The 22,834-nt window shown below is 44.0% G+C and overlaps 1 protein-coding gene across 1 annotated transcript in view; it reads left to right on the plus strand.

The window, feature by feature from the left end:
- The window catches only part of LOC122943587 (vitellogenin-1-like), a 120,582-nt gene extending 116,909 nt beyond the window's left edge, over positions 1–3,673 (plus strand). The window contains exon 32 of the mRNA XM_044301448.1: positions 2,473–3,673. Within this exon, the coding sequence (XP_044157383.1) occupies positions 2,473–2,606 (134 nt within the window). The 3' untranslated portion in view covers positions 2,607–3,673. The remainder of the gene's footprint in view (positions 1–2,472) is intronic.
- Positions 3,674–22,834: the final 19,161 nt, after the last annotated feature.

The following is a 22,834-nucleotide window of genomic DNA, read 5'->3' on the forward strand; positions in this document are numbered from 1 at the left end:
CAGCATTTTCCCCTCAGCCCTCAGTGTTTTGGGACCCCATAAAGTACCTCAAGGCTGTGATCAGACACTGTGCCGACCCCATACGGACAGTGCGAGCCCCCCCTAGTGACTCAGTGTGTACCCCTAGGGTGAGGGTTTAGGCTGCATAGTGTATCTAGGTGCTTTCATTATTCTCCTATACAGGGGAGGAGAGAGACAAGACAAGGGTACTGAAGTGTAAAAACTGGGACACAAGTAAAGAGAGACGGAGCACGCGGCGTGATTCATTGCTGTAGGTGACATCAACCGTGCAGCAACAGCCTGCCGCTGGGTGCTGTGATTATAGAGTCACATATATTAAAGGGGGGGGGGGGTGACATCAACATTTACTTTCTGCTTTCTAATCCTTGACATTTAAAGGATAATTTGCATTTCCACATACACTAAAATATCTGTCTGCTGGAAACTGCAGCCATTACAGTCCGCAGGACGGGTGCCACCAGCCGGTCTGCTAGAAGCTTTGATGAAATACCGCCAGTAATGGGCTTCATTCCAGCAGCGATGTCTCTACCCTCGTATACTAAATTTATTCCCTGTAAGCCTCCTCTGAGCCCACTGAATGAGGGCAGCTGTCAAAAGGGATTATTGATCCCTCTGATAGCTCCTACTGTCTCTCCACCCTGACCACAGCCATAGATGATTAATTGTTCTGCTATTTTGACCACGACTGACGTACTGTGTGGGGTTGCACCTGGAACCATACCCATAGGTTGTGAGTTGTGACAAACATATTCTGCGTCCAAAAATTGTAGCCTTAGGGCTTGCAGAATGAAAGTTCATAAGGAAAGCGTCAACTGAAAGGGGATGCAGGCGGGAATTATTTGTCTGGTCTTTCTGATAGAATCTGCGACAGGGGCCCCAAATGGAGCTTCTAATGGAGATGTGAACAAGCCCTTAAAGAGCATCTGTCAGCAGTTTTGTACCTATGACACCGGATGACCTGTTACATGTGCACTTAGCAGCTGAAGGCATCTGTGTTGGTCCAATGTTCATGTGTGTCTGCATTGCTGAGAAAAGTGATGTATTAAAGGGGTATTCCCATCTTAATGATCACTGTTAAATCTGTTAATGATTTGACAGTGATCATTTTTCTAAATACATTTTATTACCCAATCTCCACCCTTTTTGAGAAAATAAGTCCCCTCTTACCTGATGTTGTCTTTCGTCTCCCCTGGTTACAGCCACCTCTCCTGTCGAATCCCGCTGGGCCGCGCTTGCGCAGAAGACTGAAGATTCTCGCCGGGCCGTGCAATGTCCTGAACGCACACGCACGCCGCGCATGCACCATGGTGACTTATTCCTGGCCTGTATAGTACAGAGCCGGCGTGCGTGTTCGCATCATGGCGCATGTGCGGCAGCGTGCGCATTCAGGACATTGCACGGCCCGGTGAGAATCTTCAGACTTCTGCGCAAGCGCGGCCCAGCGGGATTCGACAGGAGAGGTGGCCGTAACGAGGGGAGACGAAAGACAACATCAGGTAAGAGGGGACTTATTTTCTCAAAAAGGGTGGGAATTGGGTAATAAAATGTATTTAGAAAAATGATCACTGTCAAATCATTGCGGCCACCTCTCCTGTCGAATCCCGCTGGGCCGCGCTTGCGCAGAAGACTGAAGATTCTCGCCGGGGCGTGCAATGTCCTGAACGCGCATGCTGCCGCGCATGCGCCATGATGCGAACGCGCACGCCGGCTCTGTACTATACAGGCCAGGAATAAGTCACCATGGTGCATGCGCGGCGTGCGTGTGCGTTCAGGACATTGCGCGGCCCGGCCGGGAGAAAAACTTCAGTCTTCTGCGCAAGCGAGGCCTGGCCGGGAGAAGATGTCACTCAAGCCCAGCCAAATCCAGGAAGTGGACGTCGCGCTGGATAAAGGTAAGTATTAAAACTGAAGATGGGAATACCCCTTTAATATGTGCAAAAGAGCCTCTAGGAGCAACGGGGGCGTTACCATTACACCTAGAGGCTGCACTTTGGTTGACAGGGTCAGACATTATAATGTTTTCACTGTCTGGCCCTGTCAATGAAAGTGCAGAGGGCGCGGCAGTAGTTGCAGAGAGAGCAGAGCCTCTAGGTGTAATGGCAACGCCCCCGTTGCTCCTAAAGGCTCATTTGCATATATTAAAAATTTTTTTGTTTTATGGACAAATATGAACATGGAACCAACACAGATGCCTTCAGCTTCCAAGTGCACATGTAACAGGTCAGCCAGTGTCATAGGGAAGGATCTGCTGACAGATGGGCTTTAGGATATACAATAATCTAGTAGTTCCATAAAACCACCCATTTACTAATTACAAGCTAAAAATCCCAGATCCATCTGAAAATATCATGTAAACCTCTCTGAAAAGGAAAACATACATAACCTTTCTTACCCACAAAATAAATGACTCGGAGATGAAAACGACTCATCTGATATATTTTCTTTTCTTAGAATCAGCCATGGGACTGGAGGACTGGCAAGCTAACCCCAAAGTGTCATCAGAGGACCTCATTAAAAAAGTGGAGGCACCTACCAGCTGCCTGTGTACGGAAGAATGTGCCAAAAACCAACAGGCGCAGATGTAGCAGAGCTGAATCCGTCGGTCTAGACACCTGCAAAATGATTCCCGTTCCCATTGCAAATCGATCGTCGCTTGCACGAAATGGCAAGCTCATCATGCGCGCCACGTCCCACAATACCCAAAATCGAGAAAGAGAACATAGTTCAAAGCAGTTAATTCATGTAAAATCAGTGTCTGCCGCTAGGTCTGTACTTTTCTATGTATTCTGAAAACAGACTTTTGCGTTGTGAGACTAATAAACATCAGGTAACCTGACAGAAGGTTGGTAATTGAAAACATGTAGCGTCTCCGTGATTACTTAACATTTACGACCGGGCCTCTCATTGCAAGCGGAATAAAATTCAAATGATGTAATACGTTACAAGTTTGTGCGGTGCGATCCATCGCCCGCTGTCACCCGGTACAGCAAGTTTGTTACGGAACATTAGCGTTACCAGGAGAATGCCTCCGATGCAAGACTTCTTTTATTTTCACACATCTGTAGCGCACAGCAGGCTCACAGTTTGGTTACAGTTCAATTCTTACAACTGGCAGTTTGCAAATGATTCTCATAGCGGTGACAAGTGTAATGTGTCTGTATATCTCGGAGGCAGAGCATTGCAGCCCGGCTGCTTCGAATCAGCAGGGGGTAGGGATTATACCGCTGTCATATCTCAAGAATATACGGAATTACAGACGCATTACATGGACGGGGGAGGGGAGCTGGGCAGGGGAGGAGGGTTGGAATCCTCAGGCTTCAGAAGAGCTCGTCGCCTCCATATGCATTATGTGTTATTTTTTCATAACCGTCAGTGTGCGGATCCGTAGTTTTAAGTATTTTCAATGCATTTTTCGTCAGATAGACGAACGCGTGGCGTCTCCATACATATTTGTTTTTCTAATACCAGAGGGCAGATAAATAATTAAGCGGGCTTCAGAGATAATCGTTTTTAGATAAGGTTGATTTTCTCTGCCATCGAAGGAGTAGAAAAAGGAAATGGAGACAAAATGTAATTTTGAAATGTACCATTTATTTTTAATTTTTTTGCATAAAATGTATCGGTTATAACAAGGCCTGCGATCAATGTTTATAATGAAGCATCACGTATCCAACTTTGTTTACATATGATTGTATCTTGATACATGAGCCCTATTTTTTTTATTTCAGTTTAGGTCATTGGTCAGCCTTAGGCTACTTTCACACTCACCCTGGGTTCACACCTGAGCGTTCGCGATGGAGCGCTATGTATGCGCGATTGCACAGACGTTTACAATCGCGCATACAGAGACAAGCGAACGCCCATTGTCGCGCGTTCCCGAAAGTCTATGTACGGGAACACGCGACAAAACGCCCCAAAGAAGCTCATGTACTTCTTGGGGCGTCGGGCGTTTTACAGCGCGATCGTACGCGCTGTAAAACGCCCAAGTGTGAACCCTTCCCATAGGGCAGCATTGGTTTCTCCTTGTTTAGCGTTTTACAGCGCGTAGGAAAACGCTCAGGTGTAAACCCAGTGTCAGGGCTCGTTCACACAAATGTATTTTGCGTTCCGTATACGATCCATATACGAAACTATTCATTTCAATGGGTCGGCAAAAGATGTGTGCTGTCCGCATCCTTTGCTCCGTTCCGTGGCCCCGCTAAAATTATGAGTCCTGTCCTAGTCTTATCCTTTTTGCGGACAAGAATAGTCATTTCTATAATGGGCCTCCTGTTTAGTCCTGCAAATTGCGGAAGGCACACGGGCAGCATCAGTTTTTTTGCGGATCCGCAATTTGCAGACCGCAAAAAAACGGCCTGGTCCTGTGAACGAGCCCTTACGTTGTTGTTCTCCGGTATTGAGATCCAGCAGAGGATCTCAATACCGGAAAAAAACATTTCCGTTTGGTCCTCGTGCATTCTAAATAAAAAAAAAAAGAGATCTGTTCAGGATCAGGACGTCTTCCGTTCTGGCAGCATTTCGTTTTGTGACCAGACACAAAACCGCTACAAACTGCGGTTTTGTGTCCGGTCATAAAAATGAGGAAAAAAAATGGATCCGGCACTGAAAACAAAAACTGATCCGTCACCCATTGACTTTCAATGCATTTAGTGACGTATCATTTTTTTTACCATTTTGATTTCAAACAACCGCATCCTAACGGAACGGATGCCTCCTGATGTGCAAAATCAAAACGGATCCGTTTAATTTCGGTACTGAGATCCTCTGCTGGATCTCAGTACCTAAATTAACAACATAAGTGTGAAAGTAGCCTTAGGCCTCTTTCACACGGGCGTCATATTTTTTGCCCGGATAAGAGGCGGGTGCGTTGCGGGAAAATGCGTGATTTTTCCGCGCGAGTGCAAAACATTATAATGCGTTTTGCACGCGCGTGAAACAAATCGCGCATGTTTGGTACCCAAACCTGAACTTCTTCACAAAAGTTTGGGCTTTTTCACAAAAGTGACAGTCTATTCACTGTATTATTTTCCCTTATAACATGGTTATAAGGGAAAATAATAGCATTCTGAATACAGAATGCTTAGTAGGTGGTCAATTGAGGGTTAAAAATAAAATAAAAAATTAACTCACCTTCTCCTCTTGATCGCGTAGTTCCCGGTCTCTTCTTTACTTCTTTAATGATGAACTACCGGCTAAAGGACTTGTGGTGACGTCAGATCACATGCTCCAATCACATGGTCAATCACCGTGGACCAGTCAATCCTACTGAATAGACTGTTAGCTGCTTTTTTCTTGCCATAATACAAATTCTAAGTAAAGAAAAACTAGTGGCCATCATTACTTTAAGAAATGAAGGTCAGTCAGTCCGAAAAATTGGGAAAACTTTGAAAGTGTCCCCAAGTGCAGTCACAAAAACCATCAAGCGCTACAAAGAAACTGGCTCACATGCGGACCGCCCCAGGAAAGGAAGACCAAGAGTCACCTCTGCTGCGGAGGATAAGTTCATCCGAGTCACCAGCCTCAGAAATCGCAGGTTAACAGCAGCTCAGATTAGAGACCAGGTCAATGCCACACAGAGTTCTAGCAGCAGACACATCTCTAGAACAACTGTTAGGAGGAGACTGTGTGAATCAGGCCTTCATGGTAGAATATCTGCTAGGAAACCACTGCTAAGAACAGGCAACAAGCAGAAGAGACTTGTTTGGGCTAAAGAACACAAGGAATGGACATTAGACCAGTGGAAATCTGTGCTTTGGTCTGATGAGTCCAAATTTGAGATCTTTGGTTCCAACCACCGTGTCTTTGTGCGACGCAGAAAAGGTGAACGGATGGACTCTACATGCCTGGTTCCCACCGTGAAGCATGGAGGAGGAGGTGTGGGGGTGCTTTGCTGGTGACACTGTTGGGGATTTATTCAAAATTGAAGGCATACTGAACCAGCATGGCTACCACAGCATCTTGCAGCGGCATGCTATTCCATCTGGTTTGCGTTTAGTTGGACCATCATTTATTTTTCAACAGGACAATGACCCCAAACACACCTTCAGGCTGTGTAAGGGCTATTTGACCATGAAGGAGAGTGATGGGCTGCTGCGCCAGATGACCTGGCCTCCACAGTCACCGGACCCGAACCCAATCAAGATGGTTTGGGGTGAGCTGGACCGTAGAGTGAAGGCAAAAGGGCCAACAAGTGCTAAGCATCTCTGGGAACTCCTTCAAGACTGTTGGAAGACCATTTCAGGTGACTACCTCTTGAAGCTCATCAAGAGAATGCCAAGAGTGTGCAAAGCAATAATCAAAGCAAAAGGTGGCTACTGTGAAGAACCTAGAATATGACATATTTTCAGTTGTTTCACACTTTTTTGATATGTATATAATTCCACATGTGTTAATTCATAGTTTTGATGCCTTCAGTGTGAATCTACAATTTTCATAGTCATGAAAATAAAGAAAACTCTTTGAATGAGAAGGTGTGTCCAAACTTTTGGTCTGTACTGTATGTCACTGTCACTTTGACACCACTAATGCTGTATTGGCATTGAAAGGGCTAATCTTAAAGTCAATTCAACCAAACCAGACCCCAAACCTTGGGAAATCCATGAATCTCTAGTTGACGCTTTACTGCAGAGCTGTAATTCATGTGTGAGTGCACTGCGCCGCCCCCCCCCCCCCCCCCATGCACCCTTCTTCTGTGTATACGCTGCATGATCAAGTTATATACCCGGCAGCCATAACATTAAAATCACATAAAGTGAATAACATGGATTATCTTGTCACACCTGTCAAGCGGTAAAATACAGTATATTAAGCAGCAAGTGAACAGTCGGTTCTTGAAAATTGGCATATGGGGGACATTTTCATAGTCTCAGATAACCCCTTTAATGTTATGGATGATCATCATATAGTCTCTGAATGCATGTGCACATAACTGTAAAAAAATATATATATATATTTAAATGAACACACCAGGAAAACCTGATCTACTGTGCTATACTTAGTTCAGGTATTGGGGGTGGTGCATGGCACCGACAGGGGTGCGGAGTAGGTCAGTTGGGGCAGGTTCTCCCTACCCTATCTGATAGGGGTATAGGGCACATGTCATCTATCTGACCATTGCTCTAAGTTGCCCTTTCCACTCGCTGAAAGAGGGGGGACTCTTAAGACGACCTTCTCCTTTACCAGTCAGTGACTAATCTGTCAGTTTTTTTTGTATTGCTTGATCATATGTACCTTCCTAAAGAAAAGTGTATCAAGCGGTCCATGCACCATCAATCTTGTTCCTGAACTTGTATTATAGTGATACATTAGTCGAATAACCCTTGCAGAGGAAGCGGCGGGTCTAAGTGGATGGTGTGGCTGTCAATTACAAGCAGGGACTCACAGCAGCAGGCGTTAGTGCTGATTCCTCTGAGGTAAAGTGGACTACAAATCCCATGAGCACTCCAATAGCAGGGGCACCAGTGGGAAAGGCTGCTAAGGAAGGAAGAGTAGCAGCAGCCATGTTGGAGAGAGCAGCATGGGCAGCAGATGGAGAGACTGAGAGATCTCCACAGACAGAAGTGTGCCCTGCTTCTGTGCAGACATCACAGCACAGCCCAGACAGCTCCTGTGCTTCCAGGGTGGGAAGAGAAAGCTCAGCTGCTGCATTAACCCTACAGCACAGTCCTGACAGCTCCCAAGTCTCCAGTATGCCCAAGTCCAGCCCTGCTGGTCATTAGGTGGTCATTTATTATATAGAAATCAGTCTATGTTAGGCGTATTTCTGAAACAGATTGTGGTGCAAAGGTCCTTAGCACCGCAATCTGCAAATTTATGATGCTCATGCCAGGTCTAAAAAAGGATGGCGTTGGCACAGAAAGGGATACAGTTATGGCAATCCAGATATTGGATACCACCGCCATACAGTGACCGAATAACACCTCTGTACAGTGACCGGATAACACCACCATACCGTGATCGGATAAAAGGGTATAGGAGGGCACAGTACAGGGAATTACTAGGGGCACTGCACAGGGTGTGGTAAGAGGGCCCAATGCAGGGTATAGAGAGGCACAGTACGGGGTGGGGGGCACAGTACGGGGTGGGGGGCACAGTCACTTGACCCTGTGATATCAGAAGGTCCTTGGTGAATGCTGTTCATACTCCATCATAATGAGAGGCAGAGGAGTGAGACAGGGGTGTGATTATGCGGCTAGAGATAAAAAAAAAAATGTAACTGTCAGCCTGACAGCACAGAACTTTCGATTCTGTGGCTGGAGGTACATTAGGCGGTCACAGGATAAATATGTAACTGTTGGCCAGTACAGGCCCCACAAATTAGGCATTCACCTGACAGAAAAGGACTTTTATGCCGCTGTATAAAGTATAAATAAGACAAGGACAATTCTTTGTTCTGGGTGGTAGCGGATATGTGTGGGCTGGCATGAGGAAATTCAATTACACGTGGTCATCACAGGTGTTGAATTCCTCCGAGATCCATGCCTCATTCATTTTAAAAAATGTGAGGTAGTCCACACTGTCGTGAGCTAGGTGGGTGCGCTTATCGGTAACGATCCCCCCTGCTGCGCTGAATGTCCTTTTGGACAGGACACTGGACCAGGGTTAAGCCAAGAGTTCCGTGGCAAATTGTGCCAGCTCTGGCCACAGGTCAAGCCTTCACACCCAGTAGTCAAGGGGTTCCTCGCTTCTCAGAGCGTCTGCATCGGCCGTTAACCTGATGTAGTCAGACACCTGTCGGTCTAGGAATTCCCTGAGGCTGGATACGGAGGGCGGCTGTCAATGGGTTGGCTGCAAGAATGATCTTATATCCGAAGTGACCAACACATCTTCAAACCGCCCTCTTTTTGCAGGTGCGGTAGGATTGGTAACCGCACCTGTTCCGCTGTGGGTGGAAATTCCTCTGCCAGTGCCCGCAACAGCAAAATGCAGCATCTCTCGCAGCAAGGCCTGGAAATGCTGCATTCTGATAGCCCTCTGTGATGCTGGTAACATGTCCACCATTTTGTGTTTGTACCGGGGGTCTAAGTATGTTGCCAGCCAGTACAGGTCTTTGCCCTTTATGCTTTTTATACGGGGTCTCTCTTCAAACACTGGAGCATGAAGGCCAGCATTTGCACTAAATTGGAAGTGGTGGAGCGCCCTGGCTCCTGCTCATCGCCCAGGAGAATGACGTCCTCAATCTCCTCCCCCAATCCACGGACAACACCAGGGATCCCCAAAAAGTTTAAAGCCTGCTCTTCTTGCTCCTCCTCCTCCCCCCCACCACCATCCTCCTCTGACTCCTCTTTAGACTCCTGCTGACTTGTCTCAGATGGAGTAGCCCCCCCTGGTAATTCAGCATTGCAATTTCCTCATCTTCCTGCTCCTCGACTGCTTGATCAAATGACACAACGCAATGCATGTTCCAGAAAGAAGGCGTAAGGTACGATGTCACTGATGGCGCCCTGGCTGCGACTGACCAGTATGGTGATCTCATCAAATGGCCGCAGAAGTCTGCATGCGTCGCGCATGAGCAGCCACTGGCGCGGTAAAAAAGCTCCCCAGAACCTGTCCTGCCGCAGAGTTCGTACAGGTAGTCGTTAAAGGTACGTTTCTGCTGGAGCAGCCTATCACGCATATACAAGGTGGAGTTCCAGCGTGTCAGGCAGTCACAAATCAGACGTCTGTCGGGCAGATGGTGTCATCGCTGAACGTTAGCAAGGCGAGCCATGGTCGTGTAAGATCTTCTAAAATGGTCAGAGATTTTCCTGGCCTGCCACAAGACGTCCTGGACCCGGGGGTATTTGGCAACAAATCGCTGCACGACTAAGTTCAGGACATGTGTCATTTTGCCCTGTTTCAGCGAGCTCAGCAGATTGGCACCATTGTCGCACACCACAACTGTCAAATTGAGCAGGGTTAGCCACTGATCGGCCTGTGACCGCAGAGCTGAAAGGAGTGCAGGACCGGTGTGGCTTTTGGCTTCCAGGCACAACAGCCGCAGCACAGCATGGCAATATCTCACCTGGCACATCAAATAGGTTCTGGGGAGCTGGGGGGGTTAAGCAGAAGAGGCGGTAGCAGTGGAAAAGGAGGAGTCAGCTGAGGAGGAGACGGAGGATGGAGTAGGAGGAGGAGAAGAAGAGGCAGGCCTGCATGCAATCCATGGCGGTAACACCAAATCGTGGGGATCAATCGTGGGGCATCCACGGGTTACATGCTTAAAGGCCGTCAGAAGGTTCACCCAGTGGGCAGTAAAAGTTATGTACCTTCCCTGCCCGTGTTTGCTAGACCATGTGTCTGTGGTCAGATGTATCTTGGCACCGACACTGTGTGCCAGAGATATATTCACTTGCCGCTGATCGTGGCCATATAGTTCAGGGATGCCCTTCTGGGAGAAATATTTCCTTCCGGGGACCTTCCATTGTGGTGTGCCAATGGCCACACATTTTCTAAAGGTCTTCGAGCCACCAATTTATATGGCAGTAGTTGGCGGGCTAGCAGTTCCGACAAACCAGCGGTCAGCCGTTGGGCAAGAGGGTTATCCGGAGTCATAATTTTTTTACGCTCGAACATTTGGCCCATGGAAGCCTGCCTTGTTCCAGATGAACGCGACGACGGCACGGTGGAAGGTGGAGTGGAGGACAAATGGGAGGAGAGAGGAAAAGCAGAAAAGGGAGGACGTGGATCTCCGGGAGTTTGGCTTTGTGGGTTCTGACGGCATTGCTCCCACTGGGCTCGGTGATGGGAGGCCAAGTGCCTTCTTAAGGCGGTCGTCCCTAGGTGAGTGTTGGGCTTACCGCGACTTATGCGTTGACAACACAGGCTGCAGATGGCAACACTGTCAGCAACTGACACGTTAAAAAAAGCCCACTCTGCGGAACCATGTGCCGGCGTCCTGGGAGCACAAGATGTGACCGTGCATGGTGGATGGCTCGCTCCAGATGCATTTGAAGTCTGCTTTTTGCCTCCTATGCACTGCGAGTTCTGCCTGCTTTTCCTCCTTCTCCTCCCTATCTGCTGCTCCGTCTCTCCCTCTGAACTCCCTTCCTCATCCTCTCTTGTGGGCACCCATGTGACGTCCATCGACACGTCATCATCGTCACCTTCACCACCACTGACATTAGAGATCTTGGAGTAGGCAGTAACAGCGGGGACCACCTTCCTTGGGCTGATCTGGGTACTGTCGTCAGACCGCTGGGTCTGGACGTTCCCAGCACATGTGACGATACAACCCTGGGAGCTTCAGGTCCTGTTCCTTCCATTGCACAGTGAGTGTTCCCTTGTGCTCAAGTGAATGAGGTTCTTTTTTCTATTTTAACCCCTGAAAAGCACTTTTTTCTTGCACAGTGTGCCTGGTTTTAACAGACATGAAATGTGTGAACTTCTGTTAAATACGAACCTATTGATTTTGATGGGGTCCATCTGGCCATGAAAACAAATATGTACCAAATACAGGCCATGAATAGCCCTGTAGACTTCTATAGGTTCTGAAAATGGCCACCACACAGCCGGTTTTCCCATTCATGTGAATGTAGCCTTACACTTGAACTTCCAGAACTAACTGTTCACTTGCAGTTCTGATATATCTCGTCCCTTGACAGGTGCCATTGTCACCAGGTAATCAATACAGTATCTGCTCTTAGTGCTGTTATGGCTGATCAGTGTATATTACTGGCAAAAGATTTTCTCTTCTCACAAGGGTATTTTGCATCTGTTTTTGCACTGATCCGCCAGGCCTCAGGCAACGGGTAGTTTGCTGACGTCAGTATATAAGTTGTTTGTGGCCTTTACGAAGAGGCATATAATCAATTTTGACCGTATCCTTCATTCTCGTGCACTGGAAATATTCATCTCCTGCCATAGCTATAAAGAGAACCTTTGCAAAAGCCAAGCTCTATCCGGGCTAATTTTCACATACATTTTTTTTATTTTCTTTTAGCTTGAGGTCCATTTATTTGCCAAACACTCACATATATACAGTATGATAAGAGTAAAGCAGAACACACGCTAGGATGCAGGAAAGTGAATGAATTTTATGGTGATCAATCCGTATCCAGCTTGGAATACAATAAGAAAAGGTCAAACAGTTTTGATATTTTGTCACTTGCACTATAACATTATATTCATCTGGCTGTCATATTGCAGAGCCGCTTCACTTTGCTTTAAATTCACAGACGCTTCCCAAACAACCTACACTATAGAGTAGTAGGTGGCAGGAATTCAGATTTTCAAAAAGAATATATTACTTTAACCATAATGTGCTTTTATTTTAAAGGCTTATGTATGCTGGAGGGAAAGAAAAAGAAGAAAAATAAATTTTGCCACTACTTGCCCGACATCATCACACAGTGCCAGTCAGGGGATGGAAAATAGTTGGTTTCTCCCCTTTCTCCCCATTCTTTACCCTCGTTCTTCGCTCCCTTTGTGAGCATTCCCAACCAAAGACATCTTGTTATATGCTTCCTTGCTGCTCTGAAAGGGCATCTGTCATCAGATTTGCACCTATGAAACTGGCTGAGCTGTTACATGTGCTCTTGGCAGCTGAAGGCATCTGTGTTGGTCCCCCATGTTCATATGTGCCCGCATTGCTGAGAAATAGGAAATTTTATTACATGCAAATGAGCCTCTAGGAGCAACGGGGGTGTTGCCATTACTCCTAGAGGCTCTTCTCTCTCTGCAATTGCCGCATTCTCTACACTTTGATTGATATGGCCAGGTGTTATGATGTTTTCATTGCATGGTCACATTTGACTATGGCATTTGAAGGGCTAAATGTACAGTACAGACCAAAAGTTTGGACGCACCTTCTCATTCAAAGGGTTTTCTTTATTTTCATGACTATGAAAATTGTAGATTCACACTGAAGGCATCAAAACTATGAATTAACACATGTGGAATTATATACATAACAAAAAAGTGTGAAACAACTGAAAATATGTCATATTCTAGGTTCTTCAAAGTAGCCACCTTTTGCTTTGATTACTGCTTTGCACACTCTTGGCATTCTCTTGATGAGCTTCAAGAGGTAGTCACCTGAAATGGTCTTCACTTCACAGGTGTGCCCTGTCAGGTTTAATAAGTGGGATTTCTTGCCTTATAAATGGGGTTGGAACCATCAGTTGCGTTGTGGAGAAGTCAGGTGGATACACAGCTGATAGTCCTACTGAATAGACTGTTAGAATTTGTATTATGGCAAGAAAAAAGCAGCTAAGTAAAGAAAAACAAGTGGCCATCATTACTTTAAGAAATGAAGGTCAGTCAGTCCAAAAATTGGGAAAACTTTGAAAGTGTCCCCAAGTGCAGTCACAAAAACCATCAAGCGCTACAAAGAAACTGGCTCACATGCAGACCGCCCCAGGAAAGGAAGACCAAGAGTCACCTCTGCTGTGGAGGATAAGTTCATCCGAGTCACCAGCCTCAGAAATCGCAGGTTAACGCAGCTCAGATTAGAGACCAGGTCAATGCCACACAGAGTTCTAGCAGCAGACACATCTCTAGAACAACTGTTAAGAGGAGACTGTGTGAATCAGGCCTTCATGGTAGAATATCTGCTAGGAAACCACTGCTAAGGACAGGCAACAAGCAGAAGAGACTAGTTTGGGCTAAAGAACACAAGGAATGGACATTAGACCAGTGGAAATCTGTGCTTTGGTCTGGTGATTCCAAATTTTAGATCTTTGGTTCCAACAACCGTGTCTTTGTGCGACACAGAAAAGGTGAACGGATGGACTCTACATGCCTGGTTCCCACCGTGAAGCATGGAGGAGGAGGTGTGATGGTGTGGGGGTGCTTTGCTGGTGACACTGTTGGGGATTTATTCAAAATTGAAGGCATACTGAACCAGCATGGCTACCACAGCATCTTGCAGCGGCATGCTATTCCATCTGGTTTGCGTTTAGTTGGACCATCATTTATTTTTCAACAGGACAATGACCCCCAAACACACCTCCAGGCTGTGTAAGGGCTATTTAACCATGAAGGAGAGTGATGGGGTGCTGCGCCAGATGACCTGGCCTCCACAGTCACCGGACCTGAACCCAATCGAGATGGTTTGGGGTGAGCTGGACCGCAGTGTGAAGGCAAAAGGGCCAACAAGTGCTAAGCATCTCTGGGAACTCCTTCAAGACTGTTGGAAGACCATTTCAGGTGACTACCTCTTGAAGCTCATCAAGAGAATGCCAAGAGTGTGCAAAGCAGTAATCAAAGCAAAAGGTGGCTACTTTGAAGAACCTAGAATATGACATATTTTCAGTTGTTTCACACTTTTTTGTTATGTATATGATTCCACATGTGTTAATTCATAGTTTTGATGCCTTCAGTGTGAATCTACAATTTTCATAGTCATGAAAATAAAGAAAACTCTTTGAATGAGAAGGTGTGTCCAAACTTTTGGTCTGTACTGTATGTGTTCAGCATTATTGCTAATCGCAGACATTAACCCAACAACAGAAACCCAGCTGTGCTCGCCAGTGAGTGTCATTTAAATGAACAACTTCCATCGTACATGTACGGCAGCAGTCATCTAAGGGTTAAAGGGGTTATGCCATAATTGATGTAAAAGATTAGACTCAGACATCATATAGTACATGACTATCTCTTTGTAATGAAGAACCAGCTAGATCCAGCCCGGTATCTCACATTGATCCAGAGATTTCCTTATTCCTCATTAATCTAATTGTTCTACTCTTTCAGGCATGCACTTTCGCAGGAGCCATATCCTTTCTGCTATAACGTTCTCTGGTTTGACCCCGTTTTGCTGTATCTAGACCAGGATGTCTGACCATCATTGATGGAACAATGAATTCTGAATTATACCAGCAAAATGTAAAGGAAAATATTAGGACATCTGCCCGTGAGCTGAATCTCAAGAGAACGTGGGTGACACAGCAAGAACCTAAGCACACAAGTCGTTCTACCAAAGAAATGGTGAAAGAAGAATAAAGTTTTGGAATGGTCAAGTCAAAGTCTTGACTTTAATCCAATATAAATGTCCTGAAAGGACCTGAAGCTAGCAGTTCATGGGAGGAAACCATCAACATAGAAGAGCTAAAGGTGTTTTGTAATGTGGAATGGGCCAAAATCTTCCAAGCCGATGTGCAGGAGTCATTTACAATTACCGCCAAGGTTTAGTTGCCGTTATTTCTGCGCAAGAGGGTCACACCAGATACTGAAAGCTAAGGTTCACATACTTTTAACACTCACTGAAATGTCATTGGATCATGTTACTCAAAAAACAAATGACCAAATCTAATATTGTTGACTCATTTGTGTGATTTGGTTCTTTATCTACTTTTAGGACTTGTGTAAAAATCTCATGTAGTTTTAGGTCAAATTTATGCAAAAATCGAGAAAATTATGAAGGGTTCCCAAACTTTCAAGCGCCACTGTATGAAACTTTGAATTCCTCCTTTAGTTAGTGCTCATGCACATGAACGTATTTTCTTTCCGTGTCCGTACCGTTTTTTTTTTTGCGGACCGATTGCGGAACCATTCATTTCAATGGATCCGCAAAAAAAACTGAAGTTACTCTGTGTGCATTCCATTTCCGTATGTCTGCATTTCCGTTCCGCAAATAAATAGAACATCTCCTATTATTGTCCGCATTACGGACAAGGATAAGACTGTTATATTAGGGACCAGCTGTTCCGTTCCGCAAAATACGGGATGCACATAGACTCAGATTTTTTACGGACACGGAAAGAAAATACATTCATGTGCATTAGCACCCTTAGTTGAATACTGCTGCGGCATGCATGGCTGTGCGTTTCCTGTTGCACCATGGTCGCATGTCGGCCACTGCACAGCCACACTGTATGGTCATACCCTAAATGTCCTGATTTAAAACGATTTCTGAAATAATTTATTTACATATTACAAATAATAATAATAATGGCATTTGTAACACATTTAAATACTGATAAATAGTGATGGACGAACATCAGCCGGGACGTTTCGCAAATGCGCGTTCACGATCAAATGTTCGCGAACCGGCAGGCGAAACTGAAAAACCTTCAGGTCATATTTTCAGCCTCCAAATACTTACTAGAAGTGCACAAATAGTCCCACAACATGGACAGTGACATTCTAGAGGGGGATCATTGGCAAAAATTCCCACAAAAAATATGTATTTTAACCATTTTTATGCATCTTAAATGGAAACATTCAAAAATGTGCCCCGCTGGAGCCTAGGAAAATTTTATTTGAGGCCACGGGAGTACAGGCCCCAAGAATTAGGCATGACAGAAAAGAACTTGTGATGATGTGGCTAGAGGTACATTAGGCGGTCACTGGATACAAATTTTACTGTCGGCCAGTACAGGCCCCAAAATTAGTCATTTACCTGACAGAAAAGGTATTTTATGCAGCTGTATATAGTTGTGTTCAAAATAATAGCAGTCAGACATCACTAACCTGATCAATCACTGTTTTTGGTAGAAATTATGTTTCTACATGGCAAATAATTTACTAGCAGGTGTAGTAGAGTAATAGAAACCCAACAGACCCAATAGTCATGACATGCATGCTGCTGATTCTCTGTAATTCAATCACTTATTGAAAGGGGCATTTTTAAAATAATAGCAGTGTGGAGTTTAATTAGTGAGGTCATTCATTCTTTGAAAAACAGGTGGCAATAATTGCCCTTATTTAAGGAAGGAAGGCAGCAAATGTTGTACATGCCGGTTACCGTGCATTTGTCTCTGAAATTCTGAGGAAAATGGGTCGTTCCAGACATTGTTCAGAAGAACAGCGTACCTTGATAAAAAAGTTGATTGGAGAGGGGAAAACATATAAAGTGCAGAAAATGATAGGCTGCTCAGCTAAAATGATCGCAAATGCTTTAAAATGGCAACCAAAACCTGAAAGACGTGGAAGAAAGCGAAAAACTACCATTCGAATGGATAGAAGAATAGCCAAAATGGAAAGGACTCAACCCAACAATCAGCTCCAGGAAGAAGGTCTAAAGTTACCTGTGAGTAATGTTACAATTAGAAGACGCCTATGTGAAGCCAAGCTATCTGCAAGAAGCCCCGCAAAGTCCCACTGCTGAAAAAAAGACATCTGCTGAAGAGGTTACAATTTGCCAAAGAGAACATTGACCGGCCTAAAGAGAAATGGCGCAACATTTTGTGGACTGATGAAAGTAAGATTGTTCTTTTTGGGTCTAGTGGCTGGAGACCGTTTGTCAGACGACCCCCAAACACTGAATTCAAAACAGTGAAGCATGTGACGCAAAATGCAGTTTCTGAGGCAAAACCAAGAACTGTGGAATCCAGTCCAATCATCCTGGACTGGAATACCTGTTCACAGGGGCCAGAAGGTGGTTGACTCCATGCAACACAGATGTACAGCAGTTCTCAGAAACAGCTAAATATTAGTAAAATAATTCAAAGGAAAGAAACATTTTCAAACATTTTTCAGTTTATATAGTGAATGTTTGAGTTTGTAAAGAAGAATACAAACTGCTATTTTATTTGAACAGTCTAATATTCAATTTTCTTAATTTTTTTTTAGAGGAACAACCCAAATTTGATATATTTTTCTTCACGTTTTGATTTGGAATAGAATGTGTAGTGTTCCCAATGCATTTGTGTGTATGGAAATAAAAGCCATTAGAAGGATTTTGAGCTTTATTCACTTTTTTAAACACACTGCTATTATTTTGAACACAACTGTACATAAAACAAGGACCTTTCTTTGTTCTGAGTGGTGGCAGATATGTGGGGGCTGGCATGAGGAAATTCAATTACACGTGGTCATCACAGGTATTGAATCCCTCACAGATCCATGTCTCATTCATTTTTATTCACACACAAGAAAAAACACAAGCGCTCACCGTGGTATAGCTCGGTCCACTAAACCACTTAGCTTATCAATTAGAAAAAGCAAACAAATGACCAGCTATATACCACAAATAAATGCACACAGTTTAATAAAAATACATATCAAATACTATCAATGAAATAATGGCCTAAATAGACATGATCCCAGTCCCTCTATTCCTATACGTGCAGAGCTCTCGCACTAGTAATAGGAATCAATAATAATGTCCGTAGCGATCTTAAACATTCAAACTCATAGATTTAAGCTTGAAACCATTAACCCTGTCATGGGTTTAGTTCACCCCGTCCTGCACGGAAGCAAATCAATCAATCAGATTTCTCATGCGAGTGTCACTTACATAATCAGACAACGCTGCCTCTTACTGGTATATGATTTGAAGTCCGGTTTCCCGCTAGCTGAAACTTGTCGATATTACCGACCTTTCGCCTTTGCTGGGACTTACTGTCCTTCAGCTAGCGGTGTTGGTTTGCATGCGCATGTGGAGTGGTAGCTGGAAAACGCCAAAACTACTTCATGGCGATCACTCGTGTAAATCCAGATATTAATAGATCCTCCTTTATACAGGTAGGCTTGAAATATATCGCTATCGGAACTTTCACCAGATGCGTTTTGAAAACGAAAAAAAAAAAAACGTTTCTTCAGTGGTATAAATTTGTGAATGATCAACCTTTTTATTTGGATAATCTTCTGAAAACATTGACCGGATCTTGCTTTCCCGGTATCTATGATAAAACTCTGGGACTGGATCATGTCTGATATGTAGCCATTCCGATTATGCGTTTTTTATATTACATATTCATTATTTAGTTATATTATTATATACAGCATACAATATAGTGCTACATAAAAAAAAACGAATATACATAAAACAAAAGAAAATATCTGCAATATTTTCCACATGGTATTCTGGGGAAATAAGCACGCTGATATACAGACCCAATATTCCATAATCTAGACTATCCATGTTCAAATAAACTCATCCACACATGCAAAATATTCCATAAAGATGTATCTATACAAACAAGATACTGGAGCTCAGGGGCCGGTGGGAGAGCACAGACAATGTCAGTGCTTATAAAAAACAGCAACGACACTGTGTGAAGCTCTACCCCCAGTCCACTATAAAAAGCCAAAGATTTCCATTTCTGAATTCAATCCCCAAGGTAACAACGACCCAAAGTCATACATCATTCTAGATTCACTTCTTGACATTTTAGTCATGAAATCCCTTCCTCTCCAGTCCTTTTTTAGACCTCCAATTTTTAGACCTCAACATAGAAGTTAAAGACTTTAAATTTGTGTGCAGCACTTATTATAAATATGTTGCAAAAATCAGTTTTATTTTGAGGTCAAGTTGCCATTTGCCACGGTAGCTCTTAAATGTACCTTTCAGCCAGTTTCGGAGACTGAAAAGAAATTGTACGTATGATGACCAATTCGAGAAAGAATCAGAATCCATGAATTTTTTTTTTGGGGAGTAAAAATATCCATCGAGTTTAATAGACAATTCGTTAAATCAGGTAAAAAGTCTTGATAGAAGTACTTTCTTCCAGGAGAGTGAAAAAATAAATAAGGAGAATTCATAAAAATTGATTTTGCCATTTAATAAGGAATATAAAAAAATATCTAAGATCATAAATAAATACTGGCATTTATTGTCAGAAGATAAAATACTGTCATCGACCCTCCCAAAGAAAGCCCCAGTAGTATACACTATGGCTCCTAGTCTGGGACTACAAGTAGCCCCGACGGTAAATAAAAAGAGAGAGAAAGAATTCTATGATTACCCTGTGGTAAAATTTAAAAGGTTTCTACAGGTAGGGCCTGTGTAGTAACTGCAAGGTGACAGAATTTGATAGGAAAACAATATCAATAAAGTCAAGAACGAATATGTTTAAATGGTAAATAAAAGAGATGTTAACCTGTAATACGGAAGCGGTAATTTATGCAATAGAGCCAGACCGTGGTACGGTTACACGGACGCCAAATTATGCAATGGCTAGGTCAGGTGTAGGTGATAGTTTATAGTTTAGTAAGTGACGCCAATTTCAGCGTGCGCAGGGTACTAACACAGGGCCCTTTAAGGATGTTGTAACTCACGCCCCAGGTTAGGAATGCCAGAGTGGTGTAATGTCTCTGTATGATAGTAGTAATAGGGTCAACGGTGTCTCCTACCTGGGTACGGCTGGACTCCTGGATCCTGGCTCACTTGCAATAAATTGAGTGTGGTGTTAGTCGGAGTAATTGAGGAACTTGCAGCAGTAATTGATAGCCAGACTTTAGTAAAGTTCAAACTTGTCTTTACTAGTTGAAGCTTTCATCCAAGCAAGATACAGCATTAGTTTTTTGGTCCCAGCAGGTATTGGCAATGTGTGGCAGGAATATATCTTCTGCTCTATCATGTGCCTAGAGCTTTTGCAGGAAAAGGACGTCTGTTCAGTATCTCTGTAATGTGGCAGGAATTTAGCTTCTGCACTATCTATCTTCTGCTGTCTGGGGGACTGACTTGCTGAGAAGGAATATGGCTTCTCCTGGGTCTCTGGACTTGACTCACAGTTAGCTTCACAGGGTATGCTTCTTTCTGGAACTGGAGTTGTCTGCTTGCTTCTTCCAGCTGAGACTGCAAGGCTCAGGCTAGGGATGATGATCAATGTCTCAGCCAAGACAAGATCCTGGCTTTGGATCCCTATATCTGGGAGCTCCTACACGCACACACTACCCCTAGTAGGGGGTGGGTTACACTAATGCTAACTTCCTTCTCTCCCCATGAGGCAGGATGTGGGCACAGCCACTCTGCTCACAGAGGGGGGAGCTGAACTGGAATGTACTATTCCAGTTCAGAAACACTAAACTGTAGCTAAGTCCCTGCTAACACATTGCTGCCACCTGCTGGTAAACATAGAAATTACAGCAATATATATGTAACAAGGATTTGAATGCACATTTGTGAGGATCTTATGTGTAATTACATTAGGTGACAAATTTAATGCCCTTAACAGGTTGTAGCGGGGTAAAACAGTTTTGTAACACAACTCTGGGGTGTTACATTTATATTTTGGAATGTCCGTGTTCAAAACAGTATATAGGTCACACATACAGAGCCCTGAAAATTAGACTATCGGAACATATAAATAATAGTAGAAAAGGGTATGAGAATCACTCTGTATCGAATCATTAATCATCAGTAATCCGGCAGGACTAAAATATGCGGCGCTTCGGACAGTAAAAAAGGACTGGAGAGGAGGGGATTTCATGACTAAAGTGTCAAGAAGTGAATCCAGAATGATGTATGACTTTGGGTCGATGTTACCTTGGGGATTGAATTCAGAAATGGGAATATTTGGCTTTTTATAGTGGACTGGGGGTAGAGCTTCACACAGTGTCGTTGCTGTTTTTTATAAGCACTGACATTGTCTGTGCTCTCCCACCGGCCCATGAACTCCAGTATCCTGTTTGTATAGATACATCTTTATGGAATATTCAGCTTGTGTGGATGAGCTTATTTGAACATGGATAGTCTAGATTATGGAATATTGGGTCTGTATATCAGCGTGCTTATTTCCCCAGAATACCATGTGGAAAATATTGCAGATATTTTCTTTTGTTTTATGTATATTAGTTTGTTTTATTATGTAGCACTATATGTATGCTGTATATAATAATATAACTAAATAATTAATATGTAATATAAAAAAAACTTATAATCGGAATGGCTACATATCAGACATGATCCAGTCCCAGAGTTTTATCATAGATACCTGGAAAGCAAGATCCGGTCCATGTTTTCAGAGGATTATCCAAATAAAAAGGGTTATCCAGTTTCTCATTCACAAATTTATACCACTGAGGAAGAAACGTTTTTTTCGTTTTGAAACGCGTCTGCTGAAAGTTCCGATAGTGATATCTTTCAAGCCTACCTGTATAAAGGAAACAACAACAGGAGGATCTATTAATATCTGGATTTACATGAGTGATCGCTATAAAGTAGTTTTGGCGTTTTCCAGCTACCACTCCGCATGCAAACCAGTGCAGGCACTGACGAGAGGTCCACAAGTGAGTCAAAACCGCTAGCCGAAGGACAGTAAGTCCCAGCAAAGACAAAATGTCAGTAATATCGACAAATCACATCTAGCGGGAAACTGGACTTCAAATCATATACCAGTAAGAGGCAGCGTTGTCTGCCTATGTAAGTGACACTCGCATGAGAAATCTGATTGATTGATTTGCTTCCGTGCACTAAACCCATGACAGGGTTAATGGTTTCAAGCTTAAATCTATGAGTTTGAATGTTTAAGATCGCTACGGACATTATTATTGATTCCTATTACTAGTGCGAGAGCTCTGCACGTATAGGAATAGAGGCACTGGGATCATGTCTATTTAGGCCATTATTTTATTGATAGTATTTGATATGTATTTTTATTAAACTGTGTGCATTTATTTGTGGTATATACAGTAGCTGGTCATTTGTTTGCTTTTTCTCATTCATTTTTGGAAATGTGAGGTAGTCCACGCTGTCATGAGCTAGGCGAGTGCGCTTATCGGTCACGATCCCTCCTGCTGCGCTGAACGTCCTTTCGGACAGGACACTCGACAAGGGGCAAGCCAAGAGTTCCATGGAAAATTGTGCCAACTCTGGCCACAGGTCAAGCCTGCACACCCAGTAGTCAAGGGGTTCCTCGCTTCTCAGAGCGTCCACATCGGCCGTTAACCCGATGTAATCGGACACCTGTCGGTCTAGGCGTTCCCTGAGGCTGGATACGGAGGGCGGCTGTTGATGAGTTCGCTGACAGAATGATCTTATATCCGAAGTGACCAAGACATCTTCAAACTGCCCTCTTCTAACAGGCGCGGTAGGATTGGTACCTGCACCTGTTTCGATGTAAGTGGAAATTCCTCTGCCAACGCACGCAGCAGAAGAATGCAGCATCTCTCGCAGCAAGGCCTGGAAATACTGCATTCTGCCAGCCCTCTGTGATGCTGTTAATAT

This window comes from Bufo gargarizans, chromosome 7 (genome assembly GCF_014858855.1).
Source record: "Bufo gargarizans isolate SCDJY-AF-19 chromosome 7, ASM1485885v1, whole genome shotgun sequence".
Lineage (NCBI taxonomy): Eukaryota > Metazoa > Chordata > Amphibia > Anura > Bufonidae > Bufo > Bufo gargarizans.